Genomic DNA, 15,087 nt, shown 5'->3' with positions numbered 1-15,087 from the left:
CACTCGTAGGCCAGGCTTGCATCACAAAGGGGACCCAGTGGAGAAGGGGCCATCTGTCCTCTCGCAGCCCCCAACCGCTCTTGACCTGCCTGTCCGCCTGCGGTCAGAATGGTGCGGATCCAGTGTCCGAATTCCACTCGCTGTAGAAATGTCAAGCGGGAGCCTGGTGCACAGGTGTCAGCGGAGCACAACCTTGCTTTGGAACTCGCTCAAATATAACGATTCTCCGTGAACTTAACTACAATCTGACAATCTTGCTTCCGTGTTTTTCTGGACAGTTTCCTTAGACGTCGTCATTCTCTTGTCACGTTCTGGAAGGGGCCTGGAAATGGTCAAGAATCACAACCACGGGAAAAACCCTAGAGAAACTTTTTGCTGGACCCTCGTCGTCATTCTTTGGGTCTTGAATATCACGAATGGTTGATTCTCCCCCTCAAAGACCAGAGTGGGTGGGGGTGGGGCAGAAGCCTGAGTCGGTTCAGAAACTGATCATGGGAAACCCCGACGGTTCAATTTCCAGCGATGTGCGACCACGAGTGGAAGGCCCACTCTCTTCGATGACATCGCCTGCGGGCGCTGATGTCACTCTGTCCTCGGCCCCTTGGAGTCTCCATAAGCTTCGGTTATTCCTGCCCCACATGGGGGGGGGGTGCTTTCTCCCAGGGCAGCAGAGGAAAGCCCTGTGGGGGGGGGGGGGGCCCTGATGTCACGGTGCACTGATGGGCTTTTTCCACTGGTACCTCCTCCTCTGGAAGTGGGACCGTGACCCGGTCCCGCTAGTTTCCGTAGCATAAGAGCGAGGGTTTATGGTCTTTTCTGCAGGTCGTGTTTGTGCCCTTGTGGTATTTACACTGTTTTATTTACTGTGTTATGTGGTCACGGTGCTTCGGGCAGCTCCTGTTTGTGTTGCTCGCCCGCCCACTTATGGGAGGCCCAGGTCCCCCCGCCTCCGTCTCTCTCCCTGCTGCGGCTGCCTCTTCCTTCCTTAATGCTCTGCTTCTCTTCCGAAGCGTCGCTGCGGTCGTGCGGTTGCTCGCTTGGGGGTGCTGGGGTCACCCTGCGTTCAAACAGCTTTGCTCTCCATCCCTGTTGCACGAGCAGCTGTTTCACCTTCGACCGAACCTCGTCCTCCCGTCCCTTATTGACCCAGCCGCAGATGACCGCGCCGTGGCTATGGACCGTCACCATAGCACCCGGCTCTTGGGCTTCCAGGAATTCTCTCCGCCTTTCCGGAATATTCCCTGGACAACAGCTCTGGATCCTGTTCGTCTCAGGTGATTGACAGCTGCCACCTTTCCAGGCCCTGCCCCCTGTTCGCCGCCATTTACTTGGCGTGTGTGACCTGGCGTAACCTCACCCCAGCGGCTGTTCTGTCCTGTGCTTGGGGGGGCGGAGTTACTGTATGCCACACCCTTTCCGTAGGTGGGTGGAGCTAATGCAAGAAGAGCAGCAGGTGAAACAAACGGTCCTTCAGGGGATGGGAAACGAAGAAGCTGCACAAACAGCGGTGACCTCGGGGGCAGGAGGTGGGGGGGGCTGTTAGCTGAGCCGTGGGCCGAGGACCAGGTGAGCGGTGCCGGGGGGGACGCCGGAGTGGCAGATGTTCCTGTGGCTGAAACAGAGAGTTGCTGCTGCCGGGGGGGGCAATTTCTGAGAAATGCCGGTTTATTAACTCCCCCCCACCTCCCACAACCAGCCCTGCGCCATCCGGTCGTGACGGAGAGCAGCTCCTCCTCCAACCCAAGCGCCACGCGGGGCCGTGGTGACAGGATGGGGGGAGGAAGGGCACATTGGTCAGGTTGGATGAGGGGACCAACAGCGGAAGCGACAGCAAAGGTGGACTTTTTTTTTTTTTTTTTTTAATAATGTCTTTATAGTAATAAAAATAAATGCTTGTTCACAGGAATGCAGCTAATTCCTTTATTATTACTATCATCATCATTAGTACATGGATTTACCCCTTTTGTAGAGCCTCTTGGGAAGATAAAGGTAGAGGTGATGTAGCTCCGCCCCCTGAGTCCCTGGCCACGCCCACAAAGGCAAAGCTCACTGCCCCTGGTGCCCCCTGCAGGGCAGAGGTGAGCGTGCGGCTGGACGAGGCCTCTCCACCTTCTCCGGGGAAACTGTCCGGCCGTTTGGAGATCTTCGCTGGAGACGAAACTGTCCGTCAAAGGTCGTCCATCAAGCACCACGGCTTCTTCAGCGTGTGCGGTAAACGCAGGGTAAACAGGGTAACTGGTATCCAAACCACAGTTGATTCTGCTGTACAATCCTTCCTTTTGTCTGCGTGTAATTGGGATAATTTGTGGTCAGCGTGTGTGAATGGGGGGGTTCTCTGTTCTAGAATCATCTCTGTAGTTCAATGAGCTTCAGTTCAGGGAGACGACTGTAAGGAAACGAATGAAGTTTGAAAAGTGAAATCGCAGTAAAATGAAGTAAAAGAAATATTGGCGAATGAGGCTCATGCGGTCCAAAGCGAGAGGTGAGTTTGTGACGCAATGTGTGTTTATCGCACCGCAGCTCCTCGGGTTCCTTAACCGCTGCGCCACTCGGCGCTCAGCTCGGGCACTGGCAAAGGTCAGAGGTCACGGGCGCGAAAGTGTTCGACAGCTTCGACTGGCCATCGTGCGTGTTTGCGTGTCGCTCGTCGGTCCTGCTGGTGGGTCGTGTGCTCAAGTCCTGGTCCAGAGCTGACCCCTCTTTGGGCTGGAACCCCTGAGGGTTGTGACATCATCATCATCATCATCATCCTGGGGAGAATGACGCACTGTTCTGGAGAGTGTGTGTGTGTGTGTGTGTGTGTGTGTGTGTGTGTCTGTCTGTGGGGGGTGTTTTAAATATTTGTTCTGTTTAATTGCTGTTGTATTTAACTTTCAGTCCAGTGTCTTATGAACCTGTGGTGTGTTTGTGTGGTGTCTTTGTCCCTCTGTCTCCTCTTTATGTAAATGCATTACTGGCACAGACACAAAACAGGCAGCAGTAAAACAAGGTAAAGTGTGTGGCAGCAGGACAGGGGTGTGAGAGGTGGACTTTCCTTCAAAAAGCTTTTAATTACTGGAGCCCCGTACTGTGTTTTTACTGCGTTTTTAATTCTCTTTCCTGCACCATTTGTATCGGTTGGTTTATGAAACAGATTTTTCTGTACATATTTCAGTTCATGCATTTTAATGGAGTTATTAATTGAACAGTATTATAAACTATTCATTCTATATTAGTATTATAGTATAATAGTATTTATTCATTGAATAAATATGGGATCCATATTTCATAAAGTCATCATGATTTTGTAACGTTTACATTTTTTTCCTTTATTTCCTTATTTTGAAAGCACCCCCCCTCCCTCTGCCCCCCCCAGCCTTTTCCCTGAAACGCTCAGGTTTTCTCCTCCAGCTCCGTTTTCATGTCGAACCTGTTTCCTTTATGCCTGTGCTCTTCACACGTTCACCACACAGGTGCAGTTTACCGTGTTTACACTGGGGGAGGTTTGCTGAACGCTCCACTTTCCGTTTCCTCCTCCCTGCGGTACAGCAGCAGTTTCTCTCCCGGGATTCGAACCTCCTGCCCCCCGATGCCACGGTGTCCGGTTCCTCCAGGCCATCTGCGCTGTGCTGTACCCTACTGTACCACGCTGTACCACAGCTCATCCTTGTATGATTGATTTCCCCCCCAACATTTACTGATACAGAAGCCATGCCCACCCCCTCAGGTATTCCGTTTCACCCTGTTTATCGGTTAAATCTCTCTCTCTCTCATTTCCCGGGACTCTCGCCCACCTTGTTTCACTTCTTGTCCTCCGGGGTGGCTGTTTCGGGAAGCGAAAGGGTTCGAGGCCCTCGGTGAAATAAGAGTTACGACGAGTGGGAGAGGACAGGATGTCCCGCGAAACCCGTTTTGCATACAGCTCTCTGGGGTGCCTATGAAGCGTCCTCCTCGCCAGCTGCTGCAGTATTTCCCATCAGCCCCCGGGGGAGAGTCCAGCGCCTGAAGGGGCAGAGTGGGGGGGATCTGGGAGAGTCGTGTGTGTGTGTCCGCCGCTGCTTTTCCCAGGAAGTGATCTCGTGTGTGTGTGTAGGGGTGACACGGTGTCCCTCACGCAGGGCAGCACTAAGGATGTGGGGTGATGGTTAGACACAGGGAATGACACTAAGGGCTGATGAGGACACGTGGTTCGCACACGTCCTTGCTGGGGGTGTCGTACGCACCCGCAAGCTATTCCAACGGATCATTTTCTCCCCAAGTTTCCTTACAACAGCGCCCCGCCGTTTCTGGTGCCCCCCTCCACCGCCCACCGCTTCAGAACCTTTATTACTTTGTTGATGTTATTAACACCAGTTATTGATTCATTCATTCTCTTCTTCTGAGCCTCTTACAGTGTTTCACTGATTTACCCAGTTCCACAACACGGTAATTTTTAGTCAGTTCAGGCTCAGTGCCCTGAGCAGGAGCACTAGAGCTGGAGGTGGAATTGGAGCCCACGTCCTTCCGCTACAGCAGGAGCTCTAGGCACTACGCCACCTGCTGGCTGACACACGTACAACACTGCACGTGTCACTTCCCCTTTGCAGACATTTGAATCCTAAAGAATAATAAAGTGTAAAAATTGTCTTTTTGCTCCTTTACAAGTTCTCCGTTTTGGAGATTTACTGCCAACCAAGCAGAGTTCAACTTGAAACATGTAGTGTACGTGTGCAAGCGGTCTCCATGGCAACGACTCAACGGGGCTTGAAGAGCTCTATGCGAACTCATCACCTTCCGCCTTGATCCCCTCGTGGGTTTCAGACTCAAGCGAACAGCAGGACTGGGACAAACATGAGGCCATGCAGACATTGAAAAATAACTTTATTGATATGTTTAGTCCCCATAACCCCCTCCCCGCCCACCAACACCACGTGGTGCACAAACTGAGGTGCAACGGATCAATCAGGGCGAAGGAGCCCCTCCCTACAGCTACCAATTACAGGCATGATATTTTGGCAGATGTGCACTTCTCTCAAAAAAGAAAAGAGCACCCCTTGACCACCCTAAGTGAAGACCATCTGACCACCAGGACCTTCAGTGATTGGCTGGTTGTGTAGGAGGAGGGGCCACAGTCCCCAGTAAAACAAAAAAAAAATGGGCTCAAATAAGTGTGTTTTGCAGACATGATGAAGAAGCCGATGAGTCCAAGAGCATGAGAGTCCAGTGCTCCCACACTGCATTACAGCAACCTCTGAAATTAACTCCCACAGTGCTGAGCTCAACGCCATACGCTGCCGCACTCGGTCCAAGTCTGAAGTTTCGACCCAGCGTCCCCTCCCGGAGGCAACGATCACAGACCGGAGGAGGAGGGAAGCCGGTAGGGACCGTTCACCTGGAAGAGAGCAGAACCCGGGTCACAGGGTGGGGTGGAGTCAAAGCGTCCACATGGGGGCTTCCGTCACCACGAAGATCCCGAGACCCGTGGAGCCACAGAACTTCATCACTTCTGCCTCCCCCCCACTCCAGGGCTCAAGGTCTGCTTCCCCAGGTCTTGATAAGGATAATGACATGGAGCACAATTACATTTAATGGTGTTGATTTAATGCTGCGGGATACAGGTCAGCAGACGCGGAGTTAATATGAACACACTTGTTCAATGTAATTATACACACAGTGACACCCACACACACACACCTACCGCGTCGGTCCAAAATAAAAATGAAGAAATCGAATGGTGTCACACAAAACTGAAGGAAAGCCCAGAGCACGAGCTGATGTGCGACACACACACTTAAACACCCCACTGTGGTCAGTCCCCTCACACTGGACTCCTCAAGGAAGTGACCACATGTCTGTCCAACAGCAGCTCCCGTTCCCCACATCGCTGGAGACACTCGAACCCGACGAAACGGGCACTCTCATGCAAGACGTCAAGCTCAGCACAGCAAGCCCAGTGCATGCTGGGAAAGTGGTTGGAAAGGACAAAAAAAAAAAAAAAAAAACGCTGGTTTAGAGCCCCGAGTAGGCGAAGTGCCTGCCAGCTGCAACCTCAGACAGGCGAGCCCGCAGGCCTCTAGGCCAGGGTACGAATTGCAGCTGCAGAACACCCAGTGACCACTTGGGGCAACGTGGAGACGCGCACTGTACCGTAAACCCCAGCGACCGCCTGCGGTCACCTCCCTTCACGCTCCGCCAGCAGGAACGCGACTAAGGAGGGCTCATCGAAGCCTCCAAACCTCCCACACGGCACCCCCTGCTTCAGCTGTCCGCCCAGCACAGCCCTTGACGCTTTAGGAGACCGCGTTCGTAACCGAGGGTCCGAGTGGCTGGTTGAACCCCAGTAACCCGTCCAAGTAAAAAAAAAAAAAAAAAAAAACAGAAAAATCTTAGACTCGGACAGATTAGCAAAAAACGTGGTACCAGGCGTCACAGTGACACTGCACACAGCAGTCCTGTTTGCTAAACCATTTGCAGAAAATTACGCCCACAGTGATTTTTTTGGTCCGCACAATTATGGTTCTACACGTTCGCTGGAATGTTCTTGAAAACGGTCCCGGTGCTATGTTTAGCTCCTCCGCTAGGTAATTTAACATGGTATTTCCTTACAAATGGGGTATTCAGAGTGAAGTTGGTGGACGGTCGGCTTTCTTTCTTGAGAACTCGTACGTTACGTTGGAGGCGCGAACGCGGCCATTTCTCACACCCAAACCCTGCGGCGTCTTGGGGTTTCCCCCGAGGCGTTCCAGGGGCAGCCCCCCCCCGCCCCCCCAAAAGCACACCAGCCACATAATGCTGGTTCACACTCCTGTGTCCTTGGAAACTCCACTAACCTGCACTGGATGGTCAAATTTGGTCCTTATTTATTTCATCCGCATACATCTGAATACTCGTGAATATTTTAATGCCTAAAAATGGTCCGTTTAGATTTTTTTCCCCCCGAAGTGATGCCTCCAGTCTGAACGTGTTCTTGACCACGGCGCCCCCTCCTGGTCAGACACAAAGCAGGAAGTGGAAGCGGACCCCCGGTGACGTGGGCGCGGTGCGGCGCTCTCACCTGCGAGTCGTACTCGAGCACGAAGGGCGGGATGTCGATCTGCTCGGGCTGGATGCAGGTGAAGAGCTGCTGCAGGCTCTCCACGTGGTGAACCTTCTCCTTGAGACCCGATACGTTGAAGGTGCTGAAGAACCACGTGGACACCTGGAACAGGTGAGCGGGGGGGGGGGGGGGGGTGTTAAAGGAGGAGGCGGAGCAAACGGACACACTGCTGTGTATTGCATGGTGTCGCTTTGTCACTTTGAAGCCCTCAGCAGTGCTGATCAGACACTCCGGTTCCAAACGGCTCAATTAGAGGGTGAACGGTGGACCGCTCCCCTTTAATTACCAAAGTGGATGAAGATGAAGCAACCGCTCTGCTCCGTCCTCTTTATAGACCACACACGTTTACAGAGAGGAACGATTTGCGGTTTGACCAGACCCGGGAGCTGCACCAACTCGCCCAGGACGGCAGTCGGAGTTTCGCTTGCCCGATGCGCGGAGAACCATGTCGCGCGGGTGGATCCGAGTGCTGTCCTGTACGAGCGACGAGCGCGTTACCGTGTGTGTGGGATGGGAGGGCGGCAGTGTTTCATCCTTACCTTGGAGCGGAACGTGGGATGAACAAAGTAAAAAGCCTTCAGATTCTTCTTATACCTACAGGGAACATGAACCACTTCCTGTCACCAACACCACCATCATCATCATCATCATCATCATCATCAACTAACCACACCCCCCTGATGTCCAGCCACACCCACTCACCACACAGCCACGCCCAAGACCTGCCCACTGCTTGAGCCCACCCACCCACCACTCAACCACACCTACCGGCACCCATCCACCACCTAGCCACACCCACTGCACGGGCCCCTCACTTGACGTCCACGATGTCGTAGAGCCGCTTGAGGAAGTCCGTGTCCAGGTGGTTGTGCTCGGCGGTCAGCGTGTGGAAGTACACCATCACGTAGTCCTTGGCAGCGATGTGGTCCATGACATGAATGAAATAAAGCATCGCCTGGTGGGGGCGGAGTCAGGGACACGGTGGGTGTCATCGTTGTGGGCGTGGCCTCGCCACAGCAGAGGAGCTGGGCCGGTGATACGTTTCCTCACCTTTTCCATGTCGATTAGTGTCACGGGGATATTCCTCCCCACCACCACCATGACCGTCCGGCCACAGAGATCCACCCCTACGGACACACACAGACAGCAGCGGTCGGTCACTCGACGGTAAACACGCTTCATTACACCGGTTTACAATGAGTACCGTGTTCGAAGACCAGGGTAGCAGATGTGTTGATGGGGCTTTTAAAATTGAACGGTGAAAATCAAAAACTCTGTTTGACAGATTTTCCGTCATCAGCAAAACTGTTATCGGTGGGTGGTGTTTCAAGCAGTTTGTGGTTTTTCCTACCGTTGGATGACGGCACCGGGAAACGCCACCGGGTGCCACACGTCGGACCGCTGGTGCCCATTAGCGTGTTGGACAGGAAACAGAAAATGGTGCCCTCTGCTGCCTCAACAGGGCAGCTGCACTTGACATTGTTGCTACTGTTTACAGGGCACTCAGGGATGCTGTGGGGCTGCACACTGTCAACACAGACCCCCCCCTTGGGAGGAAGAGTGGACCGGTCTAGACCCCGCCCACCCCCAGCTGCCTTCCCCAGGGGTGGGACGAGGGGCTTCCCGCACAGCAAAAGGGCTTCATCCACCTATTTTTACATGTGAAACCGCGACTCGAAAGCACAGCGTGCAGCGCAGCCCTGAGCTTTTCAAACGGCAGCTGTGGGGCGGGTGGGCTGACAAAGCACGCACGCACAGAGAGGAAGAGACACACACACCTGGGCAGGCAGGTGACCCACCGGTTTGGTAGAGGGCTTTCAGAGCCGCGATGTCCGACAGGTCCTCGGCTCGGGCTCGGCCCAACCAGCGGCTGTAGCTGCACGAACACGGAGAGCGTGGTGAGCGTGACCCGCGTGACCTGGGGGTTAAAGGTCGGGGGGGTGGGGCCTCACTTCCTCTGATGCTGCTTTTGCATCGCCGCCTCCGACATCTGTCCCTGCAGGACGAGGCGCCGCTGCTTGTCCACGTCGCCCTCCATCCGCGCAAAGGCGTGGCTCCCCACCAGCCCCAGGTCCGAGTCGAAGGCCTCGTCCTCCGAGTCATCTGCGGGAACAGCAACTGACGTGAACTCGGACGATACCGGCGTCCCGCTACCCAGAAGTCGAGCAGCAAACCGGACCGGCCGGACCCCTTGCTCCTCTGTTTACTTTTATTCCTCTTTGTTTTTGCCAGGAAATATTTAATCGCTTCCTTTGTTTGCATGGGTGCGACAGATAAATATTTCCCAAAGGAGGGTGTGGAACACAAACAAAAGTGGGTGAGCACATATGCCTGGGTTGGGACCCTTTACGCTGTTTACTTTTGCATTTTACCATGTGTGTTTGCTGAGTACGCCAACACCTGCTGAACCCACAACCCTTCGGAGATGCGAGCGCCCACGTTGAAGGAGAACATCTTAAGACAACTTAACAACATTCACTGAACTAATTGTGAGGAGAAAAGGTGTATGAGGAGCACCGCAGCGATGCAGTGAAGTGCATTCTGGGAAACGTAGTTCTGATGCAGCACAGTACGACTGGACTCACCCTCCAGGCTGCCTGGTTTCTCGGTGATGCGGATTTGCCTCTCGGGGACCACCGGTTCGCCCTCGGAGTTCCCGATGTCCGGGGGAATGAGGGCCAGGCTGGAGCGCTCCTCCTCCAGCGAGCGGGGGAAGTAGAGGGGCATCAGCTTCCTGTACACCGGCTAGGACACAAATGCATGGTGGTCTTCAGCACCCAGAGTTCATGTCACAAGGTTGCCGTGTAAACAATGTAAATGGACTTTTAAAAGCACTTGTGATGAAACGAGAGGAAATATACACAGCATTACTCTATAAATCCTCACTGGTAGACGAAGAAGGAACTGATACCCCAGAGCGTGACCATATGTGATTAGATATGAAAAATTTCACTTCTTATATTTACATTTATTCATTTCTCTGACTCTTTTCTCTAAAGGAGCTTACAATGTTAAGCTACTTATAATTATTTAATTTAAACAGCTGGTTAATTTTACTGGAGCAATTTAAGGGTAAGTATCTTGCTGAAGGCTAGTACAAATGGAGGTGGGACTCAAACCTACGACCCTTGGGTCCAAAGAGAGCAGCTCTAACCACTATGCTACCAGCCATCCATATTTCTTATGTAATCGTTCCTGTGTTTGACGATCTTTATTCTTAGCTATTTTACTGATTTAAAAATAAGTTCTTTAGGATGCTGTTCCAGCATTGAACTGAACACTCCAGTATCAGGAGGCAACAAAAAATTGTACTGTCACTTTAAGGGAGGCATGCACTTCCACTTAGTGGGCGGGGCTAGTGTTTGCCAGTGCATATATTGGTAGGATACCTTCTTCAAAAATGCTGTTCATAATCGCGAAGGACAATAACCGAGACAAGCGAAAGATTCTTTGGAACTTTTCACTTGAAGACGCAACATGTCCACGTGCATTTAGTGTTTCGCAGCGAGACACGGCTACCAGGAACGAGGGATGGAGCTTGAAAACGGCACGGAGCAGAACCATCTGCGCTTCTATTGCCTGCTCCACCTTGTACGAAACGGCTCACTCCGTTTTACCCTGGTGATCTCACCCGGACAGCAGGAACATGTCACAAAAGGGTTACGAAATGGAGCAACAGGAAGTCGAAGAGTCGATTTGAGGAACTCACCTCCTCGGCCAAAGTGACCGCAAACACGATCGTCTCCAGACTCTCGCCGTGCTTCTCCAGAAACCTGCGCACCGTCCCTGGAGGGGCAGCGGAATCAGACACCCTCTTAGTCCATCTCCCTCCCTCCATGAGCCAACGAGAGGCAGCACTTCACTCACGCAGGGCGATGTGCGTCGCGTCCTCCAGAGGGTAGCCCCTCTTGGCCGTGCTGATGACACAGAGAGCCACCGAGGCCATGGCCTGCTCCCTGGGAAAGAGGACACACACACACACATACACACACACACGCACGCAGAGTGCCGCGTGTTACAACAAGCGGTGAAGAGCCGCTCCACCACGATGGGACAGCGAGACGCCGTCCTCCAGGACGCTCCCCCGGCAGGGGTTCGAGGGCACCCACCGGGCGATCTGCAGCACGTTCCTGTAGCAGCTGAAGAGCGAGCTCTCGGCCGCCGTCCGGTACTTGGCCTTGTACTTGGGCCCCACCGTGTGGATGATGAATCGCGCCGCCAGGTTGAAGCCCTTGGTCATCTTGGCTTCGCCGGTCCTGCAGCCTGCGGTGCGTCCATTGACGCGGGGACAGCGTTAGAGGCCCACAGAGTTCGCGCTCCCGCACAGAGCGGAGGGGGACATGGGAGGTACAGAGAGACGCTGCGGGAATGCGGGGCTTTTTGCGTTGGGTCAAGACCCAGACTGGGGTTCTCCTGAGCAAGTCGACAGATAAACACGCTAAACCCCAACAACCGAAGCAGCAGCAGCAGCAGCAGCAGCGTGGCGACCCCCCCCCCCCCCCCGACCCTTGACCTCTGACCTTTCATCTTGAGCAGCTCCTCGCGCAGCTCTGGACCAGCCAGCTGGTGGATGCTGTCGGACACGGGGTTCTTGTCGGAGAGCAGCTCGTTGCTCGTGTTCACGATGGCTGTGCAGTTCAGCAGGGCCACGTTTCCGATGCTGGAGACACGGGGTGGGGGGACGGGGAGGAAGAACAGTCAGTTACTCCTGCGCTGCAGAAGCAGCATTCGGTCACTCTCAGCCCGTCACCCCCTGTGGGACAACGATCCTGCTTCTGCGCTCCACACACACACACACACACACACACACACACACACACGGTCACATCAGAACTCAAGACCACATCGAAAGCCGATTGACAAACAGTGGCGACTGCAGGGCTCACATGACCGTGGGGGTGGGGGTCGGTAATCCTCCCGTGTCGGAGAGAAGCGTGAACAAGTCGCGGACTGTGGCTCCACACAACGGGGAGACCGTTCACAACCAACTGCTGTTCGATACAGCAAACAGCCGGAGGTGGGATTCGAACCCAGGTCCTCCCAGCAGGACTCAAACCCACTACGTCACCTGCTGCCCCGATTGCAGCTTCACAAATACCTTATGTAATTATTAATAACAAACAAAAGCGTGTTTGAAATTCAAGACAGAAGATATTTCTAAAAATAAAACATTGTCTGACAACTGGGAAGTGGTGTGTGTGTGAGAGAGAGAGGACGCTGAGCATGAGGATTGAAATGAAAGGGAGTGCTGAGAAACTGCAGTGAAGAGGTGTAAAATGGTGTTGATGCAGCAGGAATGTCAGGGCTGCGTCCTCACACCTCGTCGGGGCCCAGCAGGCCGTCACGCGCTGCTCAGCACAACAAAGAGGATTTATATTCCAAAGTGTGTGTGTGTGTGTGTGTGTGTGTGTGTGTGTGTGTGAGCGCAAGAGATGTACACAGCAGAGCAGAAAGCAACATTTCACACACGTGAGAAGTGCGAGACACTCACTAGAGGACGACCTTCCTGTTGATGTCGTCTCGGAAGGGGAAAGGCGACCGGACCGCACCCTGCTGACCGCTCAGGCTGTCGTCGCGGGCGTCCGAGTCCCCGGCGAGGGGCGCGTCCACTCGGTCCCTGTCCTGCTCCTCCGCGTCGTCCCAGCTGTGCAGCGTCTGAACGTCCACGAACTGCGAGCGAGCGCCCAGGGGGTCCATGGTGCCCGGGCAGCCGAACCGGCGCTTGACCGCGCAAAGACCGTGCGCTGACCGGGAGCCCCTCGCTCGTTCTCTTCGAGGGCAGTCAGCTGCTGCGGACAAACAGGACATCACCAGTGCGAGACGTCCCAGGAACCGCAGACGTAAGGAAGGCAAACGGCGCTTCTCTCCCCTGGAGTTCACTGCTAATTAGTATAAATTAACATCGTTATGCAAATTATGCTAATACTCACTATAATAAAGAACACGGGTTTTAAAAAAAAAAAAAGCCAGGATACGACAACGGTCCCATAATGTGACCATTTGTTCAAGTGTAATAAAATACAGTAAAGTGGAATTGAGGTTCGTGCCAATTAATTACTACTTAGCCAGTTATTCTGTGTCGGGTGTGTGTGTGTGTTGCGGGGGGGTGTGTGTTGCAGAGGCCACCCGGTGACTGCTGCTGAAAACACGCGTGTGGCTCCGTGTTCCTTCCAAGTTGATGCGGCGCCGCCAGTTGAACATGTAACCTCTGGGCCCAGGGTACAGGAGGAGGCGAGATCGCGCCTCTCGGCCCCGGGACGCGACCCGCCGCCGCGCTGCCGGAGGAACGCGGCAGGACGCGGCGCGTCATCGTACACCGGGGGGACGCGAGACGCCAGCGAGAGTTTGTGTGCGGAGGGGCCACGGCTCCTCATCAGTAACGGGGAAGAAACTTCCAGAACAAAAGGAGCAGTTGAGCGCCGCAGGTCTCCTCCGAGGCCCGGCGACACCGACGGCAGCGTCCAGGCGTCCCGTCTCGCGTCTCCCCAGCGTGTCTCTCGTGTCGCTCACGAGTTTGTTTCCTCTCCGTCATCGCTGTCTGTTAGACCTCAGCGGGAGCAGGATGTGTCACCACACCGGCACCGCAACGTTACCGCGGTCTCACTGCAAGACTGACATCGTTACCCCGATCACGTTGCCATCCGTGTCGTGTTTCAGTTACAATGACAATATTACTGTCACCGACAACCTTACCGTTGCCATAGTGACGTTAGGGTTACGCCGATCCGATGATGGTGATGAGCACGAAGATGACAATGAGCGTTACACTAATGAAAACAGCGTTACGGCGATGCCTCTCGGAAATGCGTAAACGACATTAGCGTTACACCGGCGATGATGACAGTTATGGCGATGATGACAGTTATGGCGATGATGACAGTTATGGTGATGATGACAATGTTGCACTGGTGATGCTGACTGTACTGTTACAGTGATGATGTTACATTGATGGTGATAATGATTACTATTATTATACAGTAGTAGTAGTGATACTGATTATACTGTTAGTGATGATGGTGGTGGTGGTGTTACAGTGATAATGATGATGATGATGATGATTATTGTTGTTACACTGATGATAACTGTATTTCCTCTAAAACTGAGCAGAGGAAACGGGACTCATCAACAACAGGCGACAAACAAAGTCAGTGTGGTCAAGAGAAAAAAAGACGAAGAAAAAGAAAAACAAAAGTCACACTGATGATCAACCGAATCGACGGATCGATTCTCAGTGAAGAGAGTCTTTTTTTTTTTTTAGCGATTGCTCGGAACGAAGAAAGCAGGAAGAAAGAGGCGGCAGTTGAGTTGAGTTGAGTTGAGTTGAGTTGGTCTCTTTCCCACATCAGCGCGACTGGACTCACTCCGGCGTCACTCACCTCAAGGCTCAACCAACGCTGCTCCAAACAGCCCGGACTGGAGATCAAAAGGTCGATCAATCGATGACGGATCAATCAAAGGGACAAACTTTCTTTCTTCTATATAACTTATTATAAGGCGGAGCTGCGAACAGCAGCAGCAGGCGGGGAAAACTCGTCCTTCCTCCTCCTCATGTCATGGTAACACACCGCTAGGGAGCTCGGGCCGGTAGCAGCAGCAGCAGCAGGCGTGCACGTCGCTCTCCATGTACGCGCTACATTAAGTTACAACACCGTGGACGCACACCTGCACGGTGGCACGCAACACAAACGCGGAGCGGAGAAGCGCGGAGAAGCGCGGAGCAGCGCGCGCGGGTCACGCTACGAGTCAGCTGACTCTCCCGAGCGTCATCACTTCCGCGAGACGCAGCTAAGGGACCGAGGCGAAAGTGCGAATGAAGGAGAAGGAGAAGGAGAAAGCGTGCGCGTCCCTTTTCGCCTAATATTACATGTAGTGTCGACATAGCCTTAATCTGATCTAATCGATCTATTTTTTTCGAGAAAGAATGTACAATTACACTTTTTAATTTATTGCCAGGGATATTTTTGACGTTTTTGGAGGACGATTTCAAGTAACGCTTTGTGCTCTTACACCACACCGGGTTACAGGACGTAACA

At 53.4% G+C, this 15,087-nt stretch overlaps 1 protein-coding gene across 2 annotated transcripts; it reads right to left on the bottom strand.

The window, feature by feature from the left end:
- Nucleotides 1–4,837: 4,837 nt before the first annotated feature.
- Nucleotides 4,838–14,833, bottom strand: gdap2 (ganglioside induced differentiation associated protein 2). Of its 2 annotated transcripts, none has more exons than XM_029257859.1 (14): nucleotides 14,431–14,833; nucleotides 12,546–12,843; nucleotides 11,575–11,714; nucleotides 11,164–11,317; nucleotides 10,922–11,010; nucleotides 10,764–10,840; nucleotides 9,640–9,799; nucleotides 9,007–9,157; nucleotides 8,854–8,930; nucleotides 8,105–8,181; nucleotides 7,870–8,009; nucleotides 7,594–7,648; nucleotides 7,013–7,156; nucleotides 4,838–5,350 (listed from the first exon to the last, which is right to left on the bottom strand). In XM_029257859.1, the coding sequence occupies exons 2-14, from the start codon at nucleotides 12,749–12,751 to the stop codon at nucleotides 5,309–5,311; spliced, it is 1,512 nt and encodes a 503-aa protein (XP_029113692.1). In that variant the 5' UTR covers nucleotides 12,752–12,843; nucleotides 14,431–14,833; the 3' UTR covers nucleotides 4,838–5,308. The 2 variants fall into 2 exon arrangements, with proteins under 2 accessions (XP_029113692.1, XP_018595338.2); XM_018739822.2 differs by having other exon boundaries at nucleotides 12,546–12,840.
- Between the last annotated feature and the right edge of the window lie 254 nt (nucleotides 14,834–15,087).

The sequence above is a fragment of the Scleropages formosus genome, chromosome 14 (genome assembly GCF_900964775.1).
Source record: "Scleropages formosus chromosome 14, fSclFor1.1, whole genome shotgun sequence".
Classification (NCBI taxonomy): Eukaryota; Metazoa; Chordata; class Actinopteri; order Osteoglossiformes; family Osteoglossidae; genus Scleropages; species Scleropages formosus.
Note: the sequence above shows the minus strand (reverse complement) of the source record. Positions and strands in the feature narration are given on the sequence as shown.

Bases quoted from the DNA above. Each gene is read 5' to 3' on its own strand.
- gdap2 (XM_029257859.1), bottom strand. From the start codon at position 12,751: ATGGACCCCCTGGGCGCTCGCTCGCAGTTCGTGGACGTTCAGACGCTG. The intron at 11,715-12,545 runs GTGAGTGTCTCG...CCGTGTCTCCAG, and splicing joins AACAGGAAGGTCGTCCTCTA to CATCGGAAACGTGGCCCTGC. The intron at 8,010-8,104 runs GTGAGGAAACGT...CGCCCCCACCAG, and splicing joins CACTAATCGACATGGAAAAG to GCGATGCTTTATTTCATTCA.